The 22,418-nt window shown below is 43.4% G+C and overlaps 2 protein-coding genes across 4 annotated transcripts in view; one reads left to right on the forward strand and one right to left on the reverse strand.

The window, feature by feature from the left end:
* The window catches only part of KDM1A (lysine demethylase 1A), a 29,607-nt gene extending 25,800 nt beyond the window's left edge, over positions 1-3,807 (forward strand). For both annotated transcript variants that reach the window (XM_032227507.1, XM_032227508.1), the window contains exons 18-20: positions 240-367; positions 1,357-1,503; positions 3,212-3,807. In XM_032227507.1, coding sequence (XP_032083398.1) covers positions 240-367; positions 1,357-1,503; positions 3,212-3,397 — 461 coding nt within the window. In that variant the 3' untranslated portion in view covers positions 3,398-3,807. The remainder of the gene's footprint in view (positions 1-239; positions 368-1,356; positions 1,504-3,211) is intronic.
* A 765-nt stretch (positions 3,808-4,572) lies between these two features.
* Positions 4,573-22,418, reverse strand: part of LUZP1 (leucine zipper protein 1) — a 75,793-nt gene continuing 57,947 nt past the window's right edge. For both annotated transcript variants that reach the window (XM_032227748.1, XM_032227749.1), the window contains exons 3-4: positions 14,190-14,362; positions 4,573-11,364 (exon numbers count right to left, since the gene is read on the reverse strand). In XM_032227748.1, the coding sequence (XP_032083639.1) occupies positions 14,201-14,362 (162 nt within the window). In that variant the 3' untranslated portion in view covers positions 4,573-11,364; positions 14,190-14,200. The remainder of the gene's footprint in view (positions 11,365-14,189; positions 14,363-22,418) is intronic.

Below are 22,418 nucleotides of genomic sequence, written 5' to 3' on the forward strand. Positions count from 1 at the left end.
AGCTTTTCTTAAATCTCTTTCTTTTTTGGACGGATCTGATTGAACAAAATAGATCTAAATTTAGCCACTTTCAAATCATCTTCGGCATCATCATAAGACTACCTTAACTTCAACCATTTACATGTCTAGGAAATATGTTTCATTTCTCGTCTGTTTGCAAACATTCACAAGGTGGGTGAAGCTAATATCTCTTGGACTTGCTCTCTGTTAATGCCCCATAAACTTCTTTCCCTAAACAGCACCGATCCTTCTGGCTTTGGTGGCAGGAGAAGCAGCAGGAATTATGGAGAACATCAGCGATGATGTCATTGTTGGACGCTGCCTTGCTATCCTCAAGGGTATTTTTGGCAGCAGTGCTGTCCCACAGGTATCACATCCTTCATAATGCAGGAAGTTCTGTGGGATGCGTAGCTTAGAAGTCTTTTGCCTACATGGTTCCCTGTCTGTCCATCATAGCAAAGCCCTGCAGCTTCCTTCAAGGGGTATAGCAATACCACTTAGACTTATATACCATTTTACAGCCCTCTCTTAAGCGGTTTACAGAGTCAGCCTATGGCCCCCAACTATCTGGCTCCTCATTTTACCCACCTCGGAAGGATGGAAGGCTGAGTCAACCTTGAGTCTGATGAGATTTGAACTGCTGAACTGCAGGGAGTCAGCAGAAGTAGCCTGCAATACAGCACTCTAACCACTGCACCACTGTGGCACATATCCTTTGTGAAGCAAATCTACCAAACTAGAAAGGAGCTGCTACTAAACCTGATGTATTTAGAAAAGGGGCTGTTTTCATCAATACAGCCAACTTTGCGTAGCCTTAATCTTCTGGGATGCGTAATTTAAGACAGACAGGGACTGGTTCGAAAAAGTTATTTTGATTTCACCACCCCCTGCTATCAAGATTTCTCCAGGGCTGGGAATTCTATTCTCTGCTTCATGTTTTATGGATCTAAAGAAGAGTTATTATTGTGGAATACTCCTTATTTTAAATGATTTAATGCCATCCTCATTGCTGTGTATTGTTAATCTGATCGGTTTTGAGGCTTTAGTACAAGAGGAAAGTGAAAAATCCTAACAGCCCATCATTATGGCTTGGCAAATGTCTCCTTCCATTTTGCATTCTTTGTGAAGGAGATGCTTGCCCTTTGCTTGTCCTTTTTTGGATGTTAAGCAATCTTAAACCTTTTGTGTAGGAACCTCAGAAGTTTTCAGGTTTTTGCTGCTTGCAAGGCTTTTACATTTTGTTGTAAGCTTGATTTGTCTCTTCATACATTCCCACCCAACCCTTATCCCAAAGACTTCATAAAAACCTTACTTTGGCAGTGTTCCCATTGAATTTCTCTTCGGCTTCTTTCTCAGCCCAAAGAGACGGTGGTATCTCGATGGCGGGCTGATCCGTGGGCCCGAGGCTCTTATTCCTATGTAGCAGCTGGTTCTTCAGGAAACGATTATGACTTGATGGCTCAGCCAATTACTCCTGGACCAGCCATTCCAGGAGCTCCCCAGGTGAGTCTAAAACATCCTTTGAAGAACAGCCAAGTTTAAGCATATCCTGTTGCTAGGATGTGACTTAGCATAAGTAAGCCAGCGACCTTGGCTTAATTCTGGCCCTTCCAATGAGGTCTTTTACTTCTTTGAAACAGATGAAGGTTTGCTTCCTTACGTGTCTAATAGTTGCCATGAAAGTTGTCTTTATGGTTTTACCTCAGTTTCTCTCCAAGAGAGCCCACTTAGCCCTTGACATAAGACCACAATTGAGCCCCAAATTTCCACTGCTAAGCAAGGCAGTTATTCCTTTTATTTATCAAATTTATTGGCCGCCCTCCCCCCCATTTTATGACATAATTCAGTGTGTCACTGCAATTGTTAGTGAATCATGTGGTCATTAAGCGAATCTGGTTTCCTCCATTGACTCTCATGTTGGAAACCAACTGGGAAGGTCACAGATATTGAACACCAAAACAGAGTGAAATTGTCATAAATACATGCCAGTTACCAAGGGCCCAGACCGTGGGAATGCTGCAACCGTCATGTGAAAAACAGATATGAGTCACTTTTTGGAGTGTTTTTGTAACTTTGAATGGTCACTAAATGGAGGATTGAAGGTCTACTGTTTTCTACTTGAGTCCTTGGATCACCTTCCCCCTCTTCCAACCATAACTACTTTTGAGTTCATATTAATAAATGCAACCAAACTTAGGGCTGCGTTGTCCATAGAAGTCACCTGGACCCTGCTCTGCAACCTAATCAACCCGATTCTCACAACACACTTGACTAGAAGATAAGAGAATTGGGTAATTCTGTATGCTGGGGAAAACCCAGCCATTGCCTTACACTGGGTGGATCAGGCCATCATGATAAACAGCTGTGTTATTGCAACTGTGTTTTGTTAAGTGAGGGGACAGAATTGAATGAACTCGGACATTAAGAATTATGCCATGTGGGAACAAAGAAAGAGATTGTACTCGCAAGGGGCTCTGTAGGAGTGCTGTTAATGATGGCAGAAAAATCAGGTATTTAGTGGCATCTTTTCCAACTAACAAAATTTTATTAACTGGCATCAGCTTTCATGATTTGTAACTGTCAATTACATAAAGTGGCTAGACCAATGTTTCTCAGCCTTGGTGACTTTAAGATAGTGAAGTTAAACTTCAATAATTTTCCAACTAGCATGCTTGCTGGCTGGGGAATTCTGGGAATTGAAGTCCATGCATCTTAAAGCTGCCAAAGTTGAAAAACACAGGTCTAGCTAGACTGATGTAGAATTTAAGGTTTTGGTGTAGGGCTCTGGGTAAACTCTAGAAGGAAGATGACAGGCTGAATGCATGTCATCCTATGGAGGAGGTTAATGCATGTTACTTGGTTTGGAAGCCGGTTATGAGTCCCCATATCTTCCAACCATGCTTTAAAAAGTTTTTGATCTCAACATGTTTTGAGGTTCACCATTATCATTTGCTAAATTTAAATTCTTGTTTTTGTATCAGAGGAACATTGTTACTTCCCTTTGCCCTCTTCATCTGTGCAATAAATGTGACACAACTTTGCAATTATTATTGCTGCTTCTGCAAAATTTACAAATAATTCTCCCATCCAGTTTCCATTTCCGAGGACCTCACTAAAAATACAACTGCTTCGCCATCTTTATTTTACCAGGGTCCCATTACCTTCCTCAGAGGATCTCAAATCATTGCCCACTGCTTTTTTTTCCCCCCAGCCAATTCCTCGTCTCTTCTTTGCTGGAGAACATACAATTCGTAACTACCCAGCGACAGTTCACGGAGCGCTGCTAAGTGGCCTGAGAGAAGCTGGGCGTATTGCAGACCAGTTTCTTGGTGCGATGTACACTCTCCCTCGCCAAACGACCCCTGCGGCAACAGCACAACAGACACCTCCTATGTGAAGATGCCAATGCTAGAAACAGTGCCGTGGGCTCAGAATCCTTGGCGTGAACTGTTCGTTACAAGCAAGTGGAATTGTGTTCTGTAGCACTACCAGTTGGAGGGCTTAATCCAGAAGTTGGAAAACATCTGACCCAACGGAGAAGCCCTTCGAAGGTATCCATCGTTTGAAAATGCTGCTCTTGATTTGCCAGCCCAATTCAGGCCCACCAGAGTAGTGTTCATACTACTCAGAAAATAAACTCTCTTTCTCTCTCTCTCGTTGGAACATTTTAGGTACATATGTGGCTTTGGTTAACTTTCTTCCTATGGTTTAGAGTATTTGTAAGATAGCTGTTAGTAATTAAGGTAAGTTCGTTTTACATGGATTTGGCTTAGAAAGCAAAAATAAATCTAATTTTTTTTAAAAACTCCCAATGTGTTTTCGTGTGTGTGTGTGTGTGTTTGAATATGGCATGCTATTGTGTTGTGGGGTCCTTGGTGCTCTCTGAGTTTGGTTGTTTTCTTGCAAACATTTCATTATCCAACGAGCACTGATAATATTACCAAGTTGGGTATTGAAACGTCTGCAAGAAAACAAGCTCAGAGAGCACCCAGGGCCCCACAGTTCACCCTTGAGCTACAAATAGCCTCTTCTATTGTGTCTCTCTTCTGGGTTTAAAATTTTTTTTAAAGTTCAACTATGGACCTAGTCAGAAGAGTGAGGTGAGATGCAGGCTTCGCAATCACCGTGATACACTTTGTGATCCATCCCTTTGTTAACGCATCACAATCTGTTGCGTGGAAGGGGCTGGATTTTCTTTCCTGTGGATGAAGCAAAAGGACTTTTCTGCCTCACAAGTTGCATTAACATACAAATAATTTTATTGATTATGTACTGCAGAACAGATAGCATTAGTCAGAAGATAACATGCGGACCAAAAAAATGTATTTAAACATAGCATGCAGACTCGTTGCTCTGTGTAACTGGCAGGTTCCCACTGCCTGCTGTCCAGTGCATAGGCGAGTTTGGGAAGTGAACGAATGGGGAGCCTTTCCCCAGCCAGCATGCTAGTACTCTAGTGCTTCCTTGTGGGTCAGGGGGAGCGTGACCTGAATAGTGCCGGTCATTGGCTGAGCATGTGGCGGGCTGGGAGCCGAGGCGCTCGAGATAATCGTGGGCTTAAATTGCACTTGCTTTTTTTTTTTCTTCACCTGAAAAGGAATAGAAGGCAGGCGATGCCCATCTGCCTTAGAACACATAACATTGTCTGGCTTCTGCAGTCCCTTTTCCACCCCCGTCCGGACATTAGCAAATAGAAAAAATATATTTTCATCTCTTAAAAATACATTCCACAGAAGTTGAAAGATTCTCAAGTGTTTCATACGGCAGGAAGACCAACATGCCTCTCCCTTTGTGCAGGTATGGAAGGCTGATTTGGGGCTTCCAACAGCCACAAAAAAAACAAAAAACGAAGTAATTCCTTTGGTCTCTAACCAAGAAGACAAAAGGAAGGGAGAACTTCTGCACAGCAGTCTCTCCCTGCTCTTTTCCTTCGTTGGCGATCAAGTTGGGCTTTTAACTAAAGCAGCAAAACTCAGCCTCCCCATTACATAAATGTGAGTGGGCAAGGGAAGGGGCATCGTTTCAGTGCTTCAGGGGCACTGCCCTTCTGCTGCATACATGCGGGGGGTCTTTCTGACCGACCCTATGGCTAAAACCCTAAGTTCTTGGCACTCGGATGTCAGCGTCTAGATCAGTCTTGCCTCTTAATGGCACACTGAAGGATGAAGCGAAGTATGCTGAGCGCTCTCTGGCTGGCAGCGGCTTGCATACAGTCTCATAAAGTTTGGGACTTCGTGCGCACAAAGCTCTGATTTGGTCAACAAGGTGCCTGGCTCTCCATCAGAGCTGCAATGTTGCTTCAGCAAGTGATAGGAAAGGAGCAAGAAGGTGGTCACGTTCCTTGTTAAGAAGCGCAGATCTCCTGGTGGGAGAAGCTGCTGCATGTTTTTAAGTTTCTTGAGTTTAAAGAAAGAGAAGAAGAAAATTCACGTGCATCAAATACAATTTACAATGCTGCATTAGTTTTTGTTCCTTTAAAAAAAACCCACAATTTTTCAGCATCGGAAAGTCCGGGTGGGAGGGGTGGGGGATTCCCTATGGTAGTTACATATTACAGTTTAAAACACAAATTAATTAATTCACCCCAAACATAGGCAAAATATTTACAAATACACTTTACAGTTGTTTTTCGTTAAAAGTGTGCAAGCTGAGCCAATCTTCATGAAACCCTCGTGTTCACAAATACAACCAGCTCTTATTGCACCTCAGGGTTAGCCATTCCGTAGGGTTTGTAATCCCGATTTTACAGATTTTTCAGCCATTCACTGAATAGCCCTCCTTCCCCTCTCTGGCAATAAGGATTATTTATTGCTCTACATCTAGTTTAATATAAGATGATTGATGGGGAACTGCAAAACTGAGAATGGAAAGTCGATTCCCTGATATATAACAACGAAGACAAGGCATTCATATTTAATTAGGGGAAATACATTTCTTCGGCAGAATCTGATTTCTGCCCTGCCCCACAAATCCCTAATAAGGATGAATATGGTAGCTATCAATTCAATGGATTTTATAAATACAGAGAGCAGAAGAAAACAAGGACAGACTTGTGTCCCAAACTGTTCTCAGTAAAACCTACTCTTCTTCCCAGCTGTTCAAGTATATTCTAAGGTAGGGGTGTGTCCAAACTTGACCACTTTTAAGATCGATGGACTTCAACTCCCAGAATTCCCCAATGAGCTATGCACAGCTGGCTGTGGAATTCTGGGAGTTGAAGTCCAAAGTTGCCAAGGTTGGACAATCCTGTTCTAAGGCCTAAGAAATGGAAACTGATCACCCCCACAACCCCCAAAATAAAGGGGTAGTGGAGAAAAAAAGATGATCCTCTCGGCTGAGCCAGACCTGTGATAGGCTGTTGGCAACTTGATAGAGCTAGGAAGGGATGAAGAAATGAGCAAGAGTCTCTACTAGTGGAATACAGAACGCTTATATTGGGGCTTGGACAAGTTAGCTGGAAGACATGCTGTTTTTCACTTCCTCCGTAGATAGAAAGTGAAAAACTGCAGAAATTCTGTAGAAAGCTACAGAGTTCTGAGCAATTAAGTGAAGTAATCTTAGAGGGGGAGAAGAGATTGTCTCTGCCTTGTTGAGTTGAAGATTGAAAAGTAACCCTTTCAGGGGCTGTTTTTGCATGTCATAGTAAAATGACATCAACACATTGAAACTGGTTCCCAAATTAAGCTATTTTCTGCATTTGGATAATGCATTGAACTGTAATTTAATCCAGGGGTAATTTAATCCAGGGAGTTGGGCCAGCCCAGTAAGGAAAGGATTCACATCTTTTTAGAAAAAAAAAAGAGTTATAATCTATTTAACAATCAGTCTAGCACAGGTAGACAGATTAAAATTTACTCTTCCCTTTCTCTATACACTGCAGTTTATAACTGCCTCTGATATGCTGCCTGACAATAATTCAAAGTAAGCGAAACATTTATTTCTTGCTGAAGTCTACCCTAAAGTTGAATCAATTGTTGGGAGACGATCTCACAAAAAAAAAATCATGCATTGCTTTTAGAAAACCACTGAAAAAAATTGAAAATCCCTGAACTATCCAAAAAGACTTGGATCACAACAACACCCTAAGATCAACCAGCCTAGCTGTCAAGTTTAAGACTAATTGAGCTTCACACACCACTAAATGGTGCTAAGCTTTGCATAATTGACTTCGCGAAGTCTCTAGTGGGGCTGCAGTTGATGAGGAACAAATGAAAAAACGACCACATTAGCCTACAATGTTAGCTGACTGAGGAACAAGTAACACCTGAAATTCCATGTCTAAAAGGAACATGCTTTAGGAAGGGATTTAAACACCCTGTAGGAACCAGAATTAGAGTTAAATGCTGCAATTCCCCCTCACCCACCCATCCATGGGCACTGCAGCATCTCTGACCCAATTGAAGGAATGGCTCAAGTAGCAGCAGAATCAATGCAGGTTTAATTTTCAAGTAGCCTGAGATCAAGAAGAATGGAACGGTTTAGATCAGGTTTTATACGCTAAAGTGCTTTTTTAAATTCATGGTGGAATGGCTTTTGGGGGGGGGAGTTGTTTTTTTTTTAAAAGCATCCTAATTTTGGGATTAATCCACAAGCCTCATCTTATTACTAGATCAGGCACACAAAGCACGCCAAAAAAAAAATACTTATTAAAATGGCTACTACAGATTGGTTTACCACACAGACCAAATAAGACTTTCATGTAAACTTGGCACCTGTCAAAGGACACAAATCGATTTAAGGTTTGTTTTTTTTCCTCTTCATTTCCCTACCTATCCACCCACCCACACAAGCTGGAAGACTTGCCAAAAATTGGAGAATAAAAATAGTGTTACATGACAAGCATCCAAAAAGTGCTGGAGCGTGAAATAAAGGCTTATTAGATTTTTTTTTTTAAAAAAAAGGGGGCAAAACTGGGTAACCACTCTTTTGGTGGTACTCCATCAAAGGCTGAGCTGGTAACTTAGTAGAGATGGGATGTATGGCTTCAGAATTGCCTGTAGCTTACTGAAGTAACCCTGGTTATGTAAATACAAAGCACAGAAATGTCATTTTGGAAGGAAGGCATCCGGTCTTTTGACTTCCTCCCCAGATTTCCCTTTATTTTGCTATAAGAACCAGCACTGGCACCCTTTTATAAGCCAAACCAGCAGTAGGTTGTCTCAGATTCACGCCTGAAGCGTTAGCAGATTCCTTGACGTGCCTTAGGCTTCCTAGACCTTTTGCAACAGAAACCAAAAACTCTTCCATCTCCTTTGTTCCTGTTGCGCTACAGAAAATGTGGCATGCAAAAAGGGAGAAACGAACCGCTGCCATGAGGAGCATCAGTTTAGGTTTGTAATATTACAAGGTAAAGGTATAAAATGCCCTTCGTGGTTCCAGAACCTGGTTCGTGTTGAAACCCTCAAAGGGTACCTAAAAGGCTGGTTTTTCAACAGCAATGAAAGAAATGACAACACTGGTGGTGTTCCCATGACATGGGGGAGGGGCTGTTCCCCCGTTTCCAGTTGTGCATGACTTTTTAAATGAAGTCTGATTGTGTTATTCACATCTTAGTTGGACGTAAAGCAGAATGTGGTACATGCTGCATTCTCTAGCTATAATCTCCTGTTTCTGTAAGTCTTAACATGCTAACGACTCCAGGCATGGCTGCCACAGGAAGTCCAAACTTTTCATTAAACTCATATTCGGTGGGAGTAAGATGGCAAGGAACACAATGCACTTATTTATGAAAAAGACCCATGGAGATGTGGGATCTTTTCTCTTGAGCCAAGATATTCCAATGGAATTTCCTCTTCTATGTGGCTGAATAGGGTGACTTAGAGCAGGGGTCTCCAAACCTGGCAATTTTAAGACTTATGGACTTCAACTCCCAGAATTCCTCAACTAGCCAAGGAATTCTGGGAGTTGAAGTCCACAAGTCTTAAAATTGCCAAGTTTGGAGATCCCTGCTTAGAGCAGGGCTCCCAAACATTTTCCTTCATTACCCAAAACTGCTTATCAAAAAGCCTTACTGAACTTTTGGGGACCTGTTGTAACTCCCTTCCTCCAGCACCATTGTAACTTCAAACTGTCACTGAATGAATGGTCGTAACTCAAGAACTACCAGTATTATACAAGCAATGATCACTGAATGATCATTTCAGCCAATTGCCAATTGTAATTTTATCAACCTTCGTCTTAATAAGGAATGCTTTGGGAGATTTTTCGAATATATTTTAGTACACGTGGCAATCTAAGTCAATTTTAATGTCCCTATTCTGATTGGTTAATGGGGGTCACACGTTGTTGCCCAAAGGAAAAACCAGTCTTGCTCAGTTTTGGGTAACATCCTCCTATTTGGGAAGCACTGGCTTAGAGGGAGGCAAATCTTGTTGAAGCGCACAGTGCTACATCCTGACGCCTAACACCAGGCACCCTTCCAATGATTTTAGAGGAAGAGATAGATGGTGGATGGTGACAGTAGGTGATGATTGAGAGTGAGGAGCTGATGGTGCGTTATGGTTGACAGTGAAGAGGTGACAGTGGATGATGGTGCTGATACAATTCTCCCCTCTTCCCCCCATTAAGCCAGCTACTATGCATCTGAAGCAGAAAGACAGCAGAAGGAAAGGAATGGCAGACCCTTCCTGGGGACGGGGACGAGGGGTGGGGGGGAAAGCTTCCCAATGTGTGGATGAAACAACTTGTAGGAGAACACAGGAACAGGAGAAACAAGGTACCCATAGATTCTTGCACCTCAAAACTTTCCCCATATTTGCTCCCAGCTAGCCAGACAACACAGAGGCTTTGCAGGTAGTAGCAGGTGAGGAAGGTGTGCAGGTGAGCAGACTCAGCAACCCACTGGCTGATTCTCCTCCCCCGACCCATTATTTTCATCTGAGCCACATGGACTGGCTGCCGTAATAATTGCATTTTTAATTAACTCTTGGAACCCATCTCTTCGTCAAACAGCTGGAGGCTGGAGAGGGTGTTACTTGCGAGTGTGAATGACAACTCACAGCTCACATGCTCTAGAGAACCTCTGGATTGGTTCTCACCATTCCAATGCTCGGCATGATTGTACATGCGCATGAGAGACATTCCTTTAAAAAAAGGGAAGAGCAGCTAATTCTGATCAGTTTTTGGAATCCCACCTTGGCAAAACAAGGGCAGAGGCAGATAAGAATTCTTACAATGGAGCAGCATCTGAACAAGACGCACAGAATACGATGAAAAACAGACCTGGGAGGGCGGGGATGAGTGTGTGAACCAAGTTCGGTTTTTGCTGTTTCAGAGGGAGGAAGAGGGCAGCTGCTGGGTCTCCGGAAGATCCAAGCTGGTCCTTCTGTCCAAGCAAGTGGTGAGGTAGCAGAAATAAAGGAATGTGTCCCTCCCCTCCCCCCAAGGATGCGCCAAGGTGCTGGAGAAACCCGACACCTCCAACTGCCGGCCACACTTGAGTCTTCTAGGGCTCGGTTCAAGTGACGTTAGAATAGCCTCGCCGAGCATGCTGGTCCCTTAGGATCGGGGTGCAATTTGATGGGGAGCAGAGCGGGAGGATTGCCGATGAGATTTGTCGTTGTAGGACCCCAAATCTGGCTGGGTTTGCAAGGAGTGTGCTGTGCCAACAAGAAAGGAAGCAGCTGTTTTGAGGCCAAAGAGAACCCAGAAACCGCTCCAGTCCCTGCCGGTGGAGCAGGAGACGGTGGAGGAGATGCATCTCAATTTATTGCTTCTCTGGATGGCTCAATCAAACATCGGTATGAGAGGCCAAACTGTTGCAGTTCGAGCAAGGAGGAGGAGGAGGAGGAGGAAGAAGAGATGCTGCTACAGGGAAGCAATGGCCCATGAACCCCCACTAGGCCATTCTTCAAGAGCTGTGGCCATGAGGTGTCAGGTCAATGGCTCTCCGAAGCTGAGGACCAGCAGGCAGAGGCCCAAAGTGGTTTTCCATGGGACTTTCAAGTCAAACCAAACCAAAAGCTGCTCCGGGAATGGAGTCCATAAACACCCAAGGCAAATGTCCAAAGTTCTTGAATGCTTCCAAGCAGTTGCCAGCTGAGGGTCTCCATTGATTCGCGCTCAGTAAAAGTCCCGGAGTGGGATTCCCCTGAGCAAAGTCTCCACATCCTCCTTCGTGGAGGAGGAGGAGAACGCAAAGCCTTCGTTAAAAGAAAAGTCCATCTGGGGTTGGGGTGTTCTTTTTTTGTTTGGGGTGTGTTCGTGTGTGTGTGGAAGAGGGAGAGTACTTGAGCACTGAAAGGGGGTAAGAGGTCAGGCACCGAATCAGCCCCCATCCCCCCCATGGTGGACTGGCATCAGCAGCAGCAGGAGAAAGATGGCATTCCAGGTCTGGAAGTCATGCAAACTGCAACAGGAAATAAGCTGGGGATACAGAGAGAGAGAGAGAGAGAAAGAAAAGACAACATCAAATGTCAGTTTTAGAGCTAGTTTGGTGTAATAAGATGCTGGCTTAGAAACCAGGAGACTGTGAGTTCTAGTCCCGCCTTAGGCATGAAAGGCAGATGTGTGCCTTTGGGCCATCCACACACAAAAAACCTCCATTCTGTCTACAGGCCAATTCAGATGCTGCATACGAAGGTCTGAAACTGGAGAGCTGCATGCAACATAATTCCATTTTAATGTATGCTGATTAGTGTAGATTCAACGTGACAATAAAGTTATTCTAAGTCTAAAGTCTCTTTTTAAAGCCATATATAAAAAATTCTTGAGGGACAATTGTGCAAGACCCAGCATGGAAACCTCACAGTAGTTTCCACATGTAATCCAGGACATTTTCATGTAGATTCATATGATTTATATATGCCCTGAGCTCCATCAATATGTCCTTAAGCAGGGGTCCTCAAACGTTTTGAACAGGGGGCTGATTCACAGTCCCTCACATTGTTGGGGGGGGGGAACCGGCTTGGAGGGCGTGGCTATGTGGTCATGTGACTAAGGGGGCATGGCCAATTTAGCAGCTCATTTTGCCTTTGTGCTCAGGGTGCTTGTTCAACCTAAGGAATCTATTTACTTAAGATCCCCCCTCCGCCAAGGAAAAACAGCGCAAACTTTCTTGCCACTTGCCTAACTTCATTACAACAGCAACTTCAGGCTCCTTAAAATAGGCCATTAAAAAAAGAATAAAACAGGATTTCCTTCAAAATAATTTCTGATCGTAGGTTTCAGATGACCACACAATAAACCAGACTGAGAATTGCACTGATTAAGACTGCAACTAAAATCCCCAAGATGGGCATTGAGACATATTGGAAGCAGGAGGAAGAAGGCGAGACTGAACACACACACACACACACACACAGACAGACACACACACAGAGCCTCCAATGGTGAATTAAGGAGGGATAATGGTCCCTCAGACTGTTGGGGGCTGGACTATAGTTTGAAAATGAACAAATTTTTATGAACGCTGCACATATCTTCATATGTAGTGCAAAAAAATTTTTTTTGAACTAATACAGTATTTAAAATTAAGAACAATTTTAACCAACATAAATATACTACTAATGCAATGGGAAGCGTGGGCCTGCTTATTTGGGATTACAGGGCTAAAGGTCTTTTGAGCCTGGAGGAGAATTCACAAATTGATTTGCTTTTTGCCACACTTGTGCAAGTGTGTATATACACACATGAAAATCTACCAAAATTGTTCAACCACCAATTTGGTAGATATACTTTATATATGGGAAGAATCAATGCATTTGAATTAGTGTTAGCCAACTTCAGCTGATTTTGAAAAAGCTAGGAAATGTGGAGACATTTTACAGTCTTAGTACACCTCCTTATTTTGGTATGACTTCCGGCAATTTCCAAGTAATTGCAGTAGTTTAAGAGTTAACAAGACCAGCACATTTCTATCAGGATAGAGCTGGAAGGGACCTTGGGGGTCTTCTAGTCCAACCCCTTGTCCAAGCAGGAGACCCTATACAATTTCAGACCAGTGGCTGTCCAGTATCTTCTTAAAAGCATCCAGTGATGAAGCTCCCACAACTTCTGAAGGCAACTTCTGTTCCACTGGTTAATTGTCCTCACAGTTAGGAAGTTTCTCCTTAATTCCAGGTTGCTTCTATCCTTCATTAGTTTCCACCCATTGTTTCTTGCCTTGCCTCCTGGTGCTTTGAAAAATAAATTGAACCCGCCCCCCCCCCCCTATTCTTTGTGGCAACCCCTCAAATACTGGAACACTATTGTCATGTCACTCTAGTCCTTCTTTTCTCTAGATCAGCCAGACCCAAATCCTGCAGCCGTTCTTCCTATGTTTTAGTCTCCAGGCTCTCTACATGGGGCTGCCCTTGAAGAGCACCTGGAGGCTTCAACTGGTCCAGAATGCGGCTGCGTGGGTTATCATGGGGGCACCTAGGTGTTCCCATGTTACACCCCTTTTAGGCGGCCTGCACTGGTTGCTGGTTGTCTTCCGGGTGTGATTCAAGGTACTAATTATGACCTTTAAAGCGCTCCATGGTTTAGGCCCAGGGTACCTGCGAGACCACCTACTGCCACCGGTAGCCTCCCACCGTCCAGTGCGATCCCACAGAGTTGGCCTCCTCAGGGTGCCGTCAGCCAGACAGTGTCAGCTAGTGACCCCCAGGGGGAGAGCCTTCTCTGTGGGAGCGCCCTCCCTCTGGAATGAGCTGCCCCCGGATCTTCCTATAATCCCTGACCTCCGATCCTTCCGACGCACCCTAAAATGTTGGCTTTTCCAGCAAGCCAGCCTGGCCTGAACAAAACAAAATAAATTATTGATCATTGTTAATTTTAATTTGAATTTTTTTAAAAACAAATATGTTATTGTCAATTCTTATTGGGTTTGTTTGGGTTATTCTATTTAATATTTTTTTTAACTTTTGTATTATGTGTTTAATGTTGTACGCCGCCCTGAGTCCTTGGGAGAAGGGCAGCATATAAATCTAATAAACCTAAACCTTTGATCCTCTTAGTTGCTCTTCTCTGCACTCCCCCCCCCAAAAAAAAGTCTCAACCTTTTTTTTTTTTAAACTGGATGCAGTATTCTAAGTGTGGTCATACTAAGGATTTTGTACCGATGCTTCAGGTGATTTGAGACAGCCTTCCTTCCCAATCCAACTTGCAAGGTTGTTGTGGGGAAAGGGAAAAGAAAGGAACCCCGTCTGGGGCTGCCCTGAACAAAAAGACAGAACGAAGCAAAGGAAAAGATTCAACCTGTGCCTTACCCTCAGCCGCTTCAGTGGGCTTCCGAGTGGTCTCTGGACCACCGTCTCTGTTCCTCAGCCCTGCTGCTCGGAGGTTGGCGGGACAGTTCCGGCTTGACCTCTGGCCTCCTCCTCGAGGTCAGTTGCTCGGAGGAGCCGTATGCTTTCCTCCTGGGAGCAACATCTTTGTCTTCCTGTACCAAAAGCAGGAGAAGAGGAAAGAACGTTTAACAAAGCAGCCCCTTGGGAGTCGCCCATGCAGGTAGTCCTCGACGTACGACATACAATTTTAGCCCAAAAGGTCTGTTGCCAAGCGAAAACGTTTTTTAAGTGAGTTCGCCCCGTTTGACGACCTTTTTTTGGCCAAAGTTAAGTGAATCACTGTAGTTTTATGAGAAAAAAACCCTCGACTAACATTGTAATGCTTAGTACTACTGCAAACGCTAAAAACAAAATTTTATATATTAAAAAAACATTACATTTTTCAATTTTCTACATGCATACACAAGGTTCCTCTGCTTTTTTGGGGGGGGGAGGGGGGAATGTCAGAAAATGGTTTCCTAAATTCAATGTGTGTGTTTGAGCTAAGGAGAAAGGTGGCCTCTTTTTTTAATACTTCCACATTCTGAGAGGGGACGATGGTCCCTTGAACTCTCTTCTCCTGCTGAACAGCCAAGTTTTAAAATGGCACAAAATGGCAGGGATGTTAACCAGGTCTAGATGTGATTTCAAATTTAAGAGCATGAAGAGTGGGCTACAAATACAAGTTGTGCTATAGTTGTTAAATTGGTCAAACTGTCGTTAAGTGAATCTGGCTTCTTCATGGACTTTGCTTGTCGGAAGGTTGCTGAAGGGGATTGCGTGACCCCGGGACACTGCAACCGTCATAAATAGGAGTCAATTGCCAAGCGTCTGGATTTTGATCATGTAACCATGGGGATGCTACTACGGTTGTAAGTTCTGAAAACTGGTCATGTCATTTGAATGGTCACTAAAATATATATATATATATACATACATACATACATACATACATATATATAATCAACTCTCTCATTTTATCCTAGTTGAGGATATGGTGTGAATTTAACTTTTCTGTTTCTTTGCCCAGTCTAATTTGCTTCTCTGAACCATTGGGCTGGACTAAATGTTCTCTAGAGTCCCTAGCTCTAAGCTGTTAAACCAAAACATTCAGGTTTTGGTTTCCCCCAAATAGTTTTCTCTTAAAGAGTCGGTAACTCTGGAAGTTCTCTTCCTGCAGGCTTATCTTCTGAGCTGAAAACATTTCCCCAAATCTCAGGTGGTTTTTGGCATGGAGTTTTGATTTCACTTTTAATTGTCTCACTGCTGCCTTTTAGATGGATCTACTGCAGAGGTAGTATTCAGCAGGTTCTGACCAGTTCTAGAGAACCGGCAGCGGAAATTATGAGTAGTTCGGAGAACCGGTAAATACCACCTCTGACGGGCCCCGCCCACATCTATTCTCCTGAATCCCAGCTGATTGGGAGGAAATGGGGATTTTGTAGTATCCTTCCCCTGCCACACCCACCAAGCCATGCCCACAGAATGGGTAGTAAAAAAAATTGAATTGCACCACTGATCTACTGGCTGTGACTTTTAATCCATTAAATAAATCAAACATACTTCTTGCCCCACAATCTTGCACTTTCAGGCTGATGCCAGCAGAGGGCATTGCATTACAAGATCTAAATTCCTTCAAACATTTAAAACTTTGGCTCCTTTCAAAATAACTGCCCCTTTACAGTGTTTTAATTGTCACTTTCTGGTTCCATGAGCAAAAAGGAAGGGGGGGGTGAGAAGAGGAGACAACCAGGCTCAGATCTCCCTTCCACTCCTTGCCAGCAAAAAAAATCTGCATCTGATGGCTGTTTTGCTGAGCCAAACTGCTTCACCCTCATCCAGAGAAGTCACTTCTAAGCATCAGGGACTGAAAGTCTAGCCAGATTCACCTGTGAAAGAGGGGCACCCCCCCCAAAGGAGGGGGGGGGTTCCATCTGCAGAGAGACAAGGTCTCCTAGTTGAACCTTAAGACTTTTTCAGTCAAGAGAATTACATCTGCAACTCTTGTTCTGTACCCAGACTTTGTGTTTGGTCAAATGGGCAGCCACCTAAATTTGTGTCTGTGTGTGTGTGTGTGTGTGTGTGTGTTTTGAGAGAGGGAGGAGGGAGAGAAAGAAAGATGCATAGATATAATGATAGAGAGAGAGAAAGAGAAAGAAAGAGAAAGAAAGAGAGAGATAATGTATAGATATAGATAAAGCAGATAAAGATAGATTAATGAGATGATTGATAGAGAGATAGACAGACAGACAGACATATATGTAAAAGGTAAGACATATACTGATAGATGCTAGGTAGCTAAGTAACTAGATAGGTTGGTTAGTTAGGTAGGTAGATAGGTAGATAGGTAGGTAGGTAGGTAGGTAGGAAGATGATAGATAGATAGATAGATAGATAGATAGATAGATAGATAGATAGATAGATAGATAGATAGATAGATAGATAGATAGATAGATAGATAGATGATTGATAGAGATAGATAGATGATAGATATAGATAGATAGATGATAGATAGATAGATAGATAGATAGATAGATAGATAGATAGATAGATAGATAGATAGAGTAGGTAGGTAGGTAGGTAGAAGAGTGGGGGGGAGGGAAGGCTGTGTAAATTACTAGTTCATTGGAAAAAGAAAACATTTTCATCAGGTACCTATTGTTGGTACTTCATGGCAGGAACCGGAGTAAGGTGAGGGGAAATTTGCTTCCCAAGAGTTACCCCAAATCAATTGGTAATCCTCCTCCTCAACGAAACAGGTTACAATTTATAAGGTCTCTACTTCTTGATGGATTATAAAACTAACTAGAAAGTCTACAGTCAGCAGGTGGTTTCTAAGAAAGCATCCCGAAAGTCAGTTTGGACAATGGGTCTTCTTGGTTGGGTATTCCAATTTTCGAGACAAGATTTCTTCTCTGGTGGGCAGAAGGGAAGAGAGGAAAGCTGGAAAGGAACATGGCGAAACAGGAGTGCAAGCCATAACCAGCTCTAGCCATCTTGTGAATTTTGTGGGCAAAATTTTGTGGACAAAGTTAGACTCTGCCAAATGGGTTGAGAATGCGTCACATCCTAGTGCAGTGATGACGAGCCTTTTAGACACCGAGTGCCCAAACTGTGCGTGTGCGTGTGCATGCCCAAACTGAAAGATGCGTGCGTGCACCCCAAATGCACACATGCACGGCTGGTGGGAGGCGGGGCATCCCAACACCGGTGGCGCAGCGAGAGGTAAGATCTTTTTCTTTCGTGGGCTTCTGTTTTGTCGTTTGCAGGGAAACAGAAGATCACGAAAGAAACGCCACAGAGATCTGACCTGGAGCTCTACGTGCCACCTCTGCGCGCCATCGTGGACTTAGTGGTTGGCAGACACAACACCAGGCAGGGCCCCGTGTCCTCCCTCAGAAGCCAACAGTCACGCTATGCCTTTTCACTGACAAGTTATCTGACTCACGCAACCATTCAGCACAAATAGAAGAGGATTTAATTTAGGACTTTCAGCCTCAAAGAGGCAGCTTTCCAAATGCAATTAATAAATAAAGGCTGGAGAATTACAGCTCATTTGGGCCAGTTTCCATTGAAAAGGTTTGGCTTAGAGAAGACCGCACAAAAGGGGAAGAAAAATGCAATCCTGGAGACAGGACACTATGGTGGCTTGCCTAAACCATGGTCTATGGGAGAAATTCTCTCGGGGTTGTTATAAATCCCCCGAGAGAAATTCACCCATAGACCATGATCAGTTGAGATGTTCAGATTTGGGATGGAAGGCAGGCCGTCCAAGTTTTGACAGCATCCGAAGCGCTGACACATTCTTAAGGACAGGAAAAAGGGCCAAGGAAATGCTTATTGCTTGTGAGCAAGTAAGTAGCACACAATGGTGTAACAGCCAAAGGAGACTTGTGGGATTTGGGACAAGAAAATCCTCCCCCGGATTCTTGGGAAATCAACAGGTTATAAAATGGAATAAACAAGAACCTTCCTAATAATCATACGATTTCTCAACAGGAATTTTGCTTCCGGTGGAGCTGTGTGGGTACATCCTTATATGGATTACTGGTGAGCTGCATTGCGCCATGCGTCGTGGGCCAGTGGCCTTTTTGAGTGTCATGAAAGGAACCCATCCTTTGAAAAGGGAACCCGGCCAGGACAGAAGAGCAAGGGAAAAAATAGTTTTAGTTCAATTTAGATTTTAATTCCTTTTTTCCCCCTTCTGTTCAATGGTGTCTGATTTTTGGAAACTGACTGGACTAGGCCCTTGCAATTCACTTGTCAAGGCTTTTCCTAAGTCAGTGTTTCTCAACCTTGGCAACTTGAAGATGTCCGGACTTCAACGCCCAGAATTCCCCAGCCAGCATTCGCTGGCTGGGGAATTCTGGGAGTTAAAGTCCTGACATCTTCAAGTTGCCAAGGTTGAGAAACACTGTCCTAAGTGGTTTGCCATTGTCTGTTTCCTAGGGTTGAGAAAAAAAGACTGTCCCAAGGCCACCTAGCTGGTTTTTCATGCCTAAAGTGGGACTGGAACTCAAGAGTCTGCCACTTTCTAGCCGGATTCCTTAACCTCCACACCAAACTGGCTGTCTTTTAATTAACTACAATACTGTACAGTTAATGTGACAACTCCCAAATCTTTTAACATTTGGAAGCAGCTTCCAAGTACTCAAAAAGAGTTTCTGGAAGATGGGATTTTCCAGCCTGGGATGCAAGGTTGGATATATAACTGACCCATAAGCAGTAGCTGTGTAGGTCTTTCTATCTGCTGCAATTTGATTCCAGTTACACAACACAAACAAAGTAAGACTTTGGAATGTGCTACTTTTAGAATCCTGGCATTGTTATGTTTATCTGATTCGGCTGGTTTTCATGTAGCTTATTTTTCCAAGTCGAAGTTCTCACCGCTCTTTATTTTATTTTTAACCATCGTCCAGCATTAAGTCAGTACGTTCCAGGGATGGGGAAGGGAAAATAAACACGATAAAATAAGACAGCATTGGAAAGAACTCTTGAAAGAATCAAAACACATTCGATGCAGAGGGGCCAACATAGGCAACCGCAAGAATTTTGTGATGGATTTAAGTTAATTTAAGTTATGAGCCGTGGTGGCACAGTGGTTAGAATGCGCTACTGCAGGCTCCGTCTGCTGGCTGCCTGTAATTTAGCAGTTCAAATCTCACCAGGCTCAAGGTTGACTCATCCTTTCATCCTTCTTGAGAGACCGCCTTCTGCCGATTACCTCCCTAAATCGACCAATCAGATCGCACAGACTGGGCCTCCTCCGAATTCCATCTGCCAGTCAATGTCGACTGGCGACCACACGGAGGAGAGCCTTTTCTGTTGCTGCCCCGACCCTATGGAACGAGCTCCCCATGGAGATCCGCACCCTCACCACGATCCAGACCTTCCGCGCAGCCCTCAAGATCTGGCTCTCCCAGCAGGCCTGGGGATAGGCTTCCAATTACCCGCCCGAGTGTTTGATTGCTGAATGAAAGTTGTGTTTTATTATTTTTCTTTTGTTCACAAAGTGTTTGTTTTGACCTTGCACTTCCCCTCCCCTGTGGTTGTAAGCCGCCCTGAGTCCCCTCAGGGAAAAGGGCGGCATATAAATCCCAATAAAACCTAAAACCTCAAAACCTTCCGAAGTGGGTAAAATGAGGAGTCAAGATTGTTGGGGGCAAGAAGATGACTCTGTAAGCTGCTTAGAGAGGGCTGGAAAGCACTCTGAAGCAGTATATAAGTCTAAGAGCTGTTGCTATTAATAAAAGTAGAAGAAATGATGGCCTATCTTACTTAAATTCTTCTCTATCAGACTGCTTTCATCCCAATAGGGCAGTCCAGCTAAACTTTTGTCAATCTTGTGCTTCGATTTGTTGACCCCAAATATCTAACTCAACCAACCAAGGGCATCTCTACAGAAGATATCCCATAATAAAAAAGGCCGTCCACAGTTACCCTGATCAGCCATACCATCTCCCAGATTCTATTCCCCTTTCTTTACTATTTCTGTGTCATCGTCCTCCCCCCTCCCCCCCGACTATAAATCAGCAAGTATTCAATACTTTCTAGGCATGCATGCTCAACTGTCACACGTGGAAATTGAAGAATCATTTGAAAAGATCCCAAAGGATCTCCCTCCCTCCCTTCCTCTCTCTCTCTCTCTCACACACACACACACACAGGAGAAAGGTAGGGTTGTGTGTGTTTGTGCTTACTTCTCATCTGCATAAAATGAAGCAGTTGAGACCTGCAGACGTAACTGATGCAACGGCTATGCATTGTTGCAAATCCAAAGGGAAAGGGGCACTTTGGCCTGTACACCAACTTGAACCCTGCCTGCAACTCTTTAAAATAGCCATGGTTTTTTTCCCTGGATGCCTTCTGCAAAACCCTGAGAAAAGACACACCCTACATTCACACCTCCATGTGCTCTAAAACAGGGAGGGGGGGGGTGTCTCCAACCTTGGCAAGTTTAAACCTGGTGGACTTCAACTTCCAGCAAAGCTGGCTGGGGAATTCTGGGAGTTGAAGTCCTCCAGGCTTAAAGTTGCCAAGGTTGGAGACCCCAACTCTAAACAGGGAGCAAAAGACCCCCACTCTTTTGCCCTGAGAATCTGAAAAGCACAATTAACGATCCACATTCAGAACAGAAGCTTGAGCAAACCGAAGCCAGGATGGCTGACCTATAACTCATACAAAAAGGCAGACGTTGAGTAAGATGTTCGGAGGAAACCACTGACATTTATGTACATGTGGATGTATTTATGAGTCGGGGCACAATGGGAGGGATTTGAAGCTAAGTAGTTTTTTTTTTTAAGGGCTGCATTTCTTCGACGTTTTTCTTTCTCTGTTTTTTCCCCCCTCGCTCTTTCGTTTTTGTTTTTCTGTTTAAATGATCGTGTCCGTTTATCCTTCCGATAATGATAAATAGTCGGCATATTAATATTATGTTCAGGGTTTTATAAAGTTCCCCACTGAGTGGTTTTTTTTTTAGATGATAAAATGAACTTTATTCCACACCATCAATTAATTAATGAAAATCGTGAGACTTCAAATTTCATGACTATTGTAAACTTCCTTTCTGTTTATTATTTGTTTTCTCTATCCGGTGTGTTTATTTTTCTTTGTCTTCTTTTGGTAGCTATTTATTCTTTTTAATATTTCAATAAATAAATCAAAAAGGAAAAAAACTAGACCACAATCCAAATCTGTTTCCAATAGGCCCTGCCATTGAAACTGAAACAAATATGTACTGGATCAGAGATAGAACAAGATCCATGGATTAATTCCTTCTGCCCTTAAGATAATTGTGGGGATATTCCAGACTATCCATGGTAGTGTTTCTCAACCTTGGTGACTTCAAGTCCTGTGCACTTCAACTCCCAGAATCCCCCAGCCAGCATAGCTGGCTGGGGAATTCTGAGAGTTGAAGTCCACAGGACTTAAAGTCACCAAGGTTGAGAAACACTGATCCATGGGAATATAGGAAGGATCCAAATATCTAGAGACGAATCAAGGGGGTAGCTGAAATGTCAACTGTAGAACAAGCCCTTTCACTGCTTTTCAGTTCTGTCCCAGCTCCAAGCACAGTGCAAGATTTAACATTTAAAGGACCGTTTGCGGAAGAGTTTGGAATGAAAATTAACCAACTGTTGAGTTTGAGGCACAAACGAAAACCAACAGATTGTTGGAAAAGACAAATACTCTTCCTCCCTTCCCTTTGAGGTACAGGGAGATCTTGCTGCCCCAGCCCTTTTTAACTGTTCTTGAAATTGCTGTAATTCATATTGTTGTCAAAGTTAGGCTGCAGATGGAACATAAGGTATGCAAATCTAAGGGATGAAATTGCAGAGGATTAAAAAAAAAAGTTGATGTAAAACACCACCGTCAAATGTAGGGTGGATAATATGCCAAATCAGCAAAGCACCCAGACTCCGGGGCATGAAATGGATGCTGATTGGGTAATTTCTATCTAATGGAGTTGTACAGACATATCCTAAGTATCCCTCATATATGCACATGAGATGCATTTAAGCTCTCCGGGGGCAAAGGGAGCCACATTCATAGAGAAGCTGAGAAATTTATAGCGTTCAATCAGTCAGATGCATACAAGCCTGTACAGGTTAGTCCTCAACATACGACCACAATAGAGCCCCCCCCCAATTTTTGTTGCTAAGTGAGACA

The sequence above is a fragment of the Thamnophis elegans genome, chromosome 12 (genome assembly GCF_009769535.1).
Source record: "Thamnophis elegans isolate rThaEle1 chromosome 12, rThaEle1.pri, whole genome shotgun sequence".
NCBI lineage: Eukaryota > Metazoa > Chordata > Lepidosauria > Squamata > Colubridae > Thamnophis > Thamnophis elegans.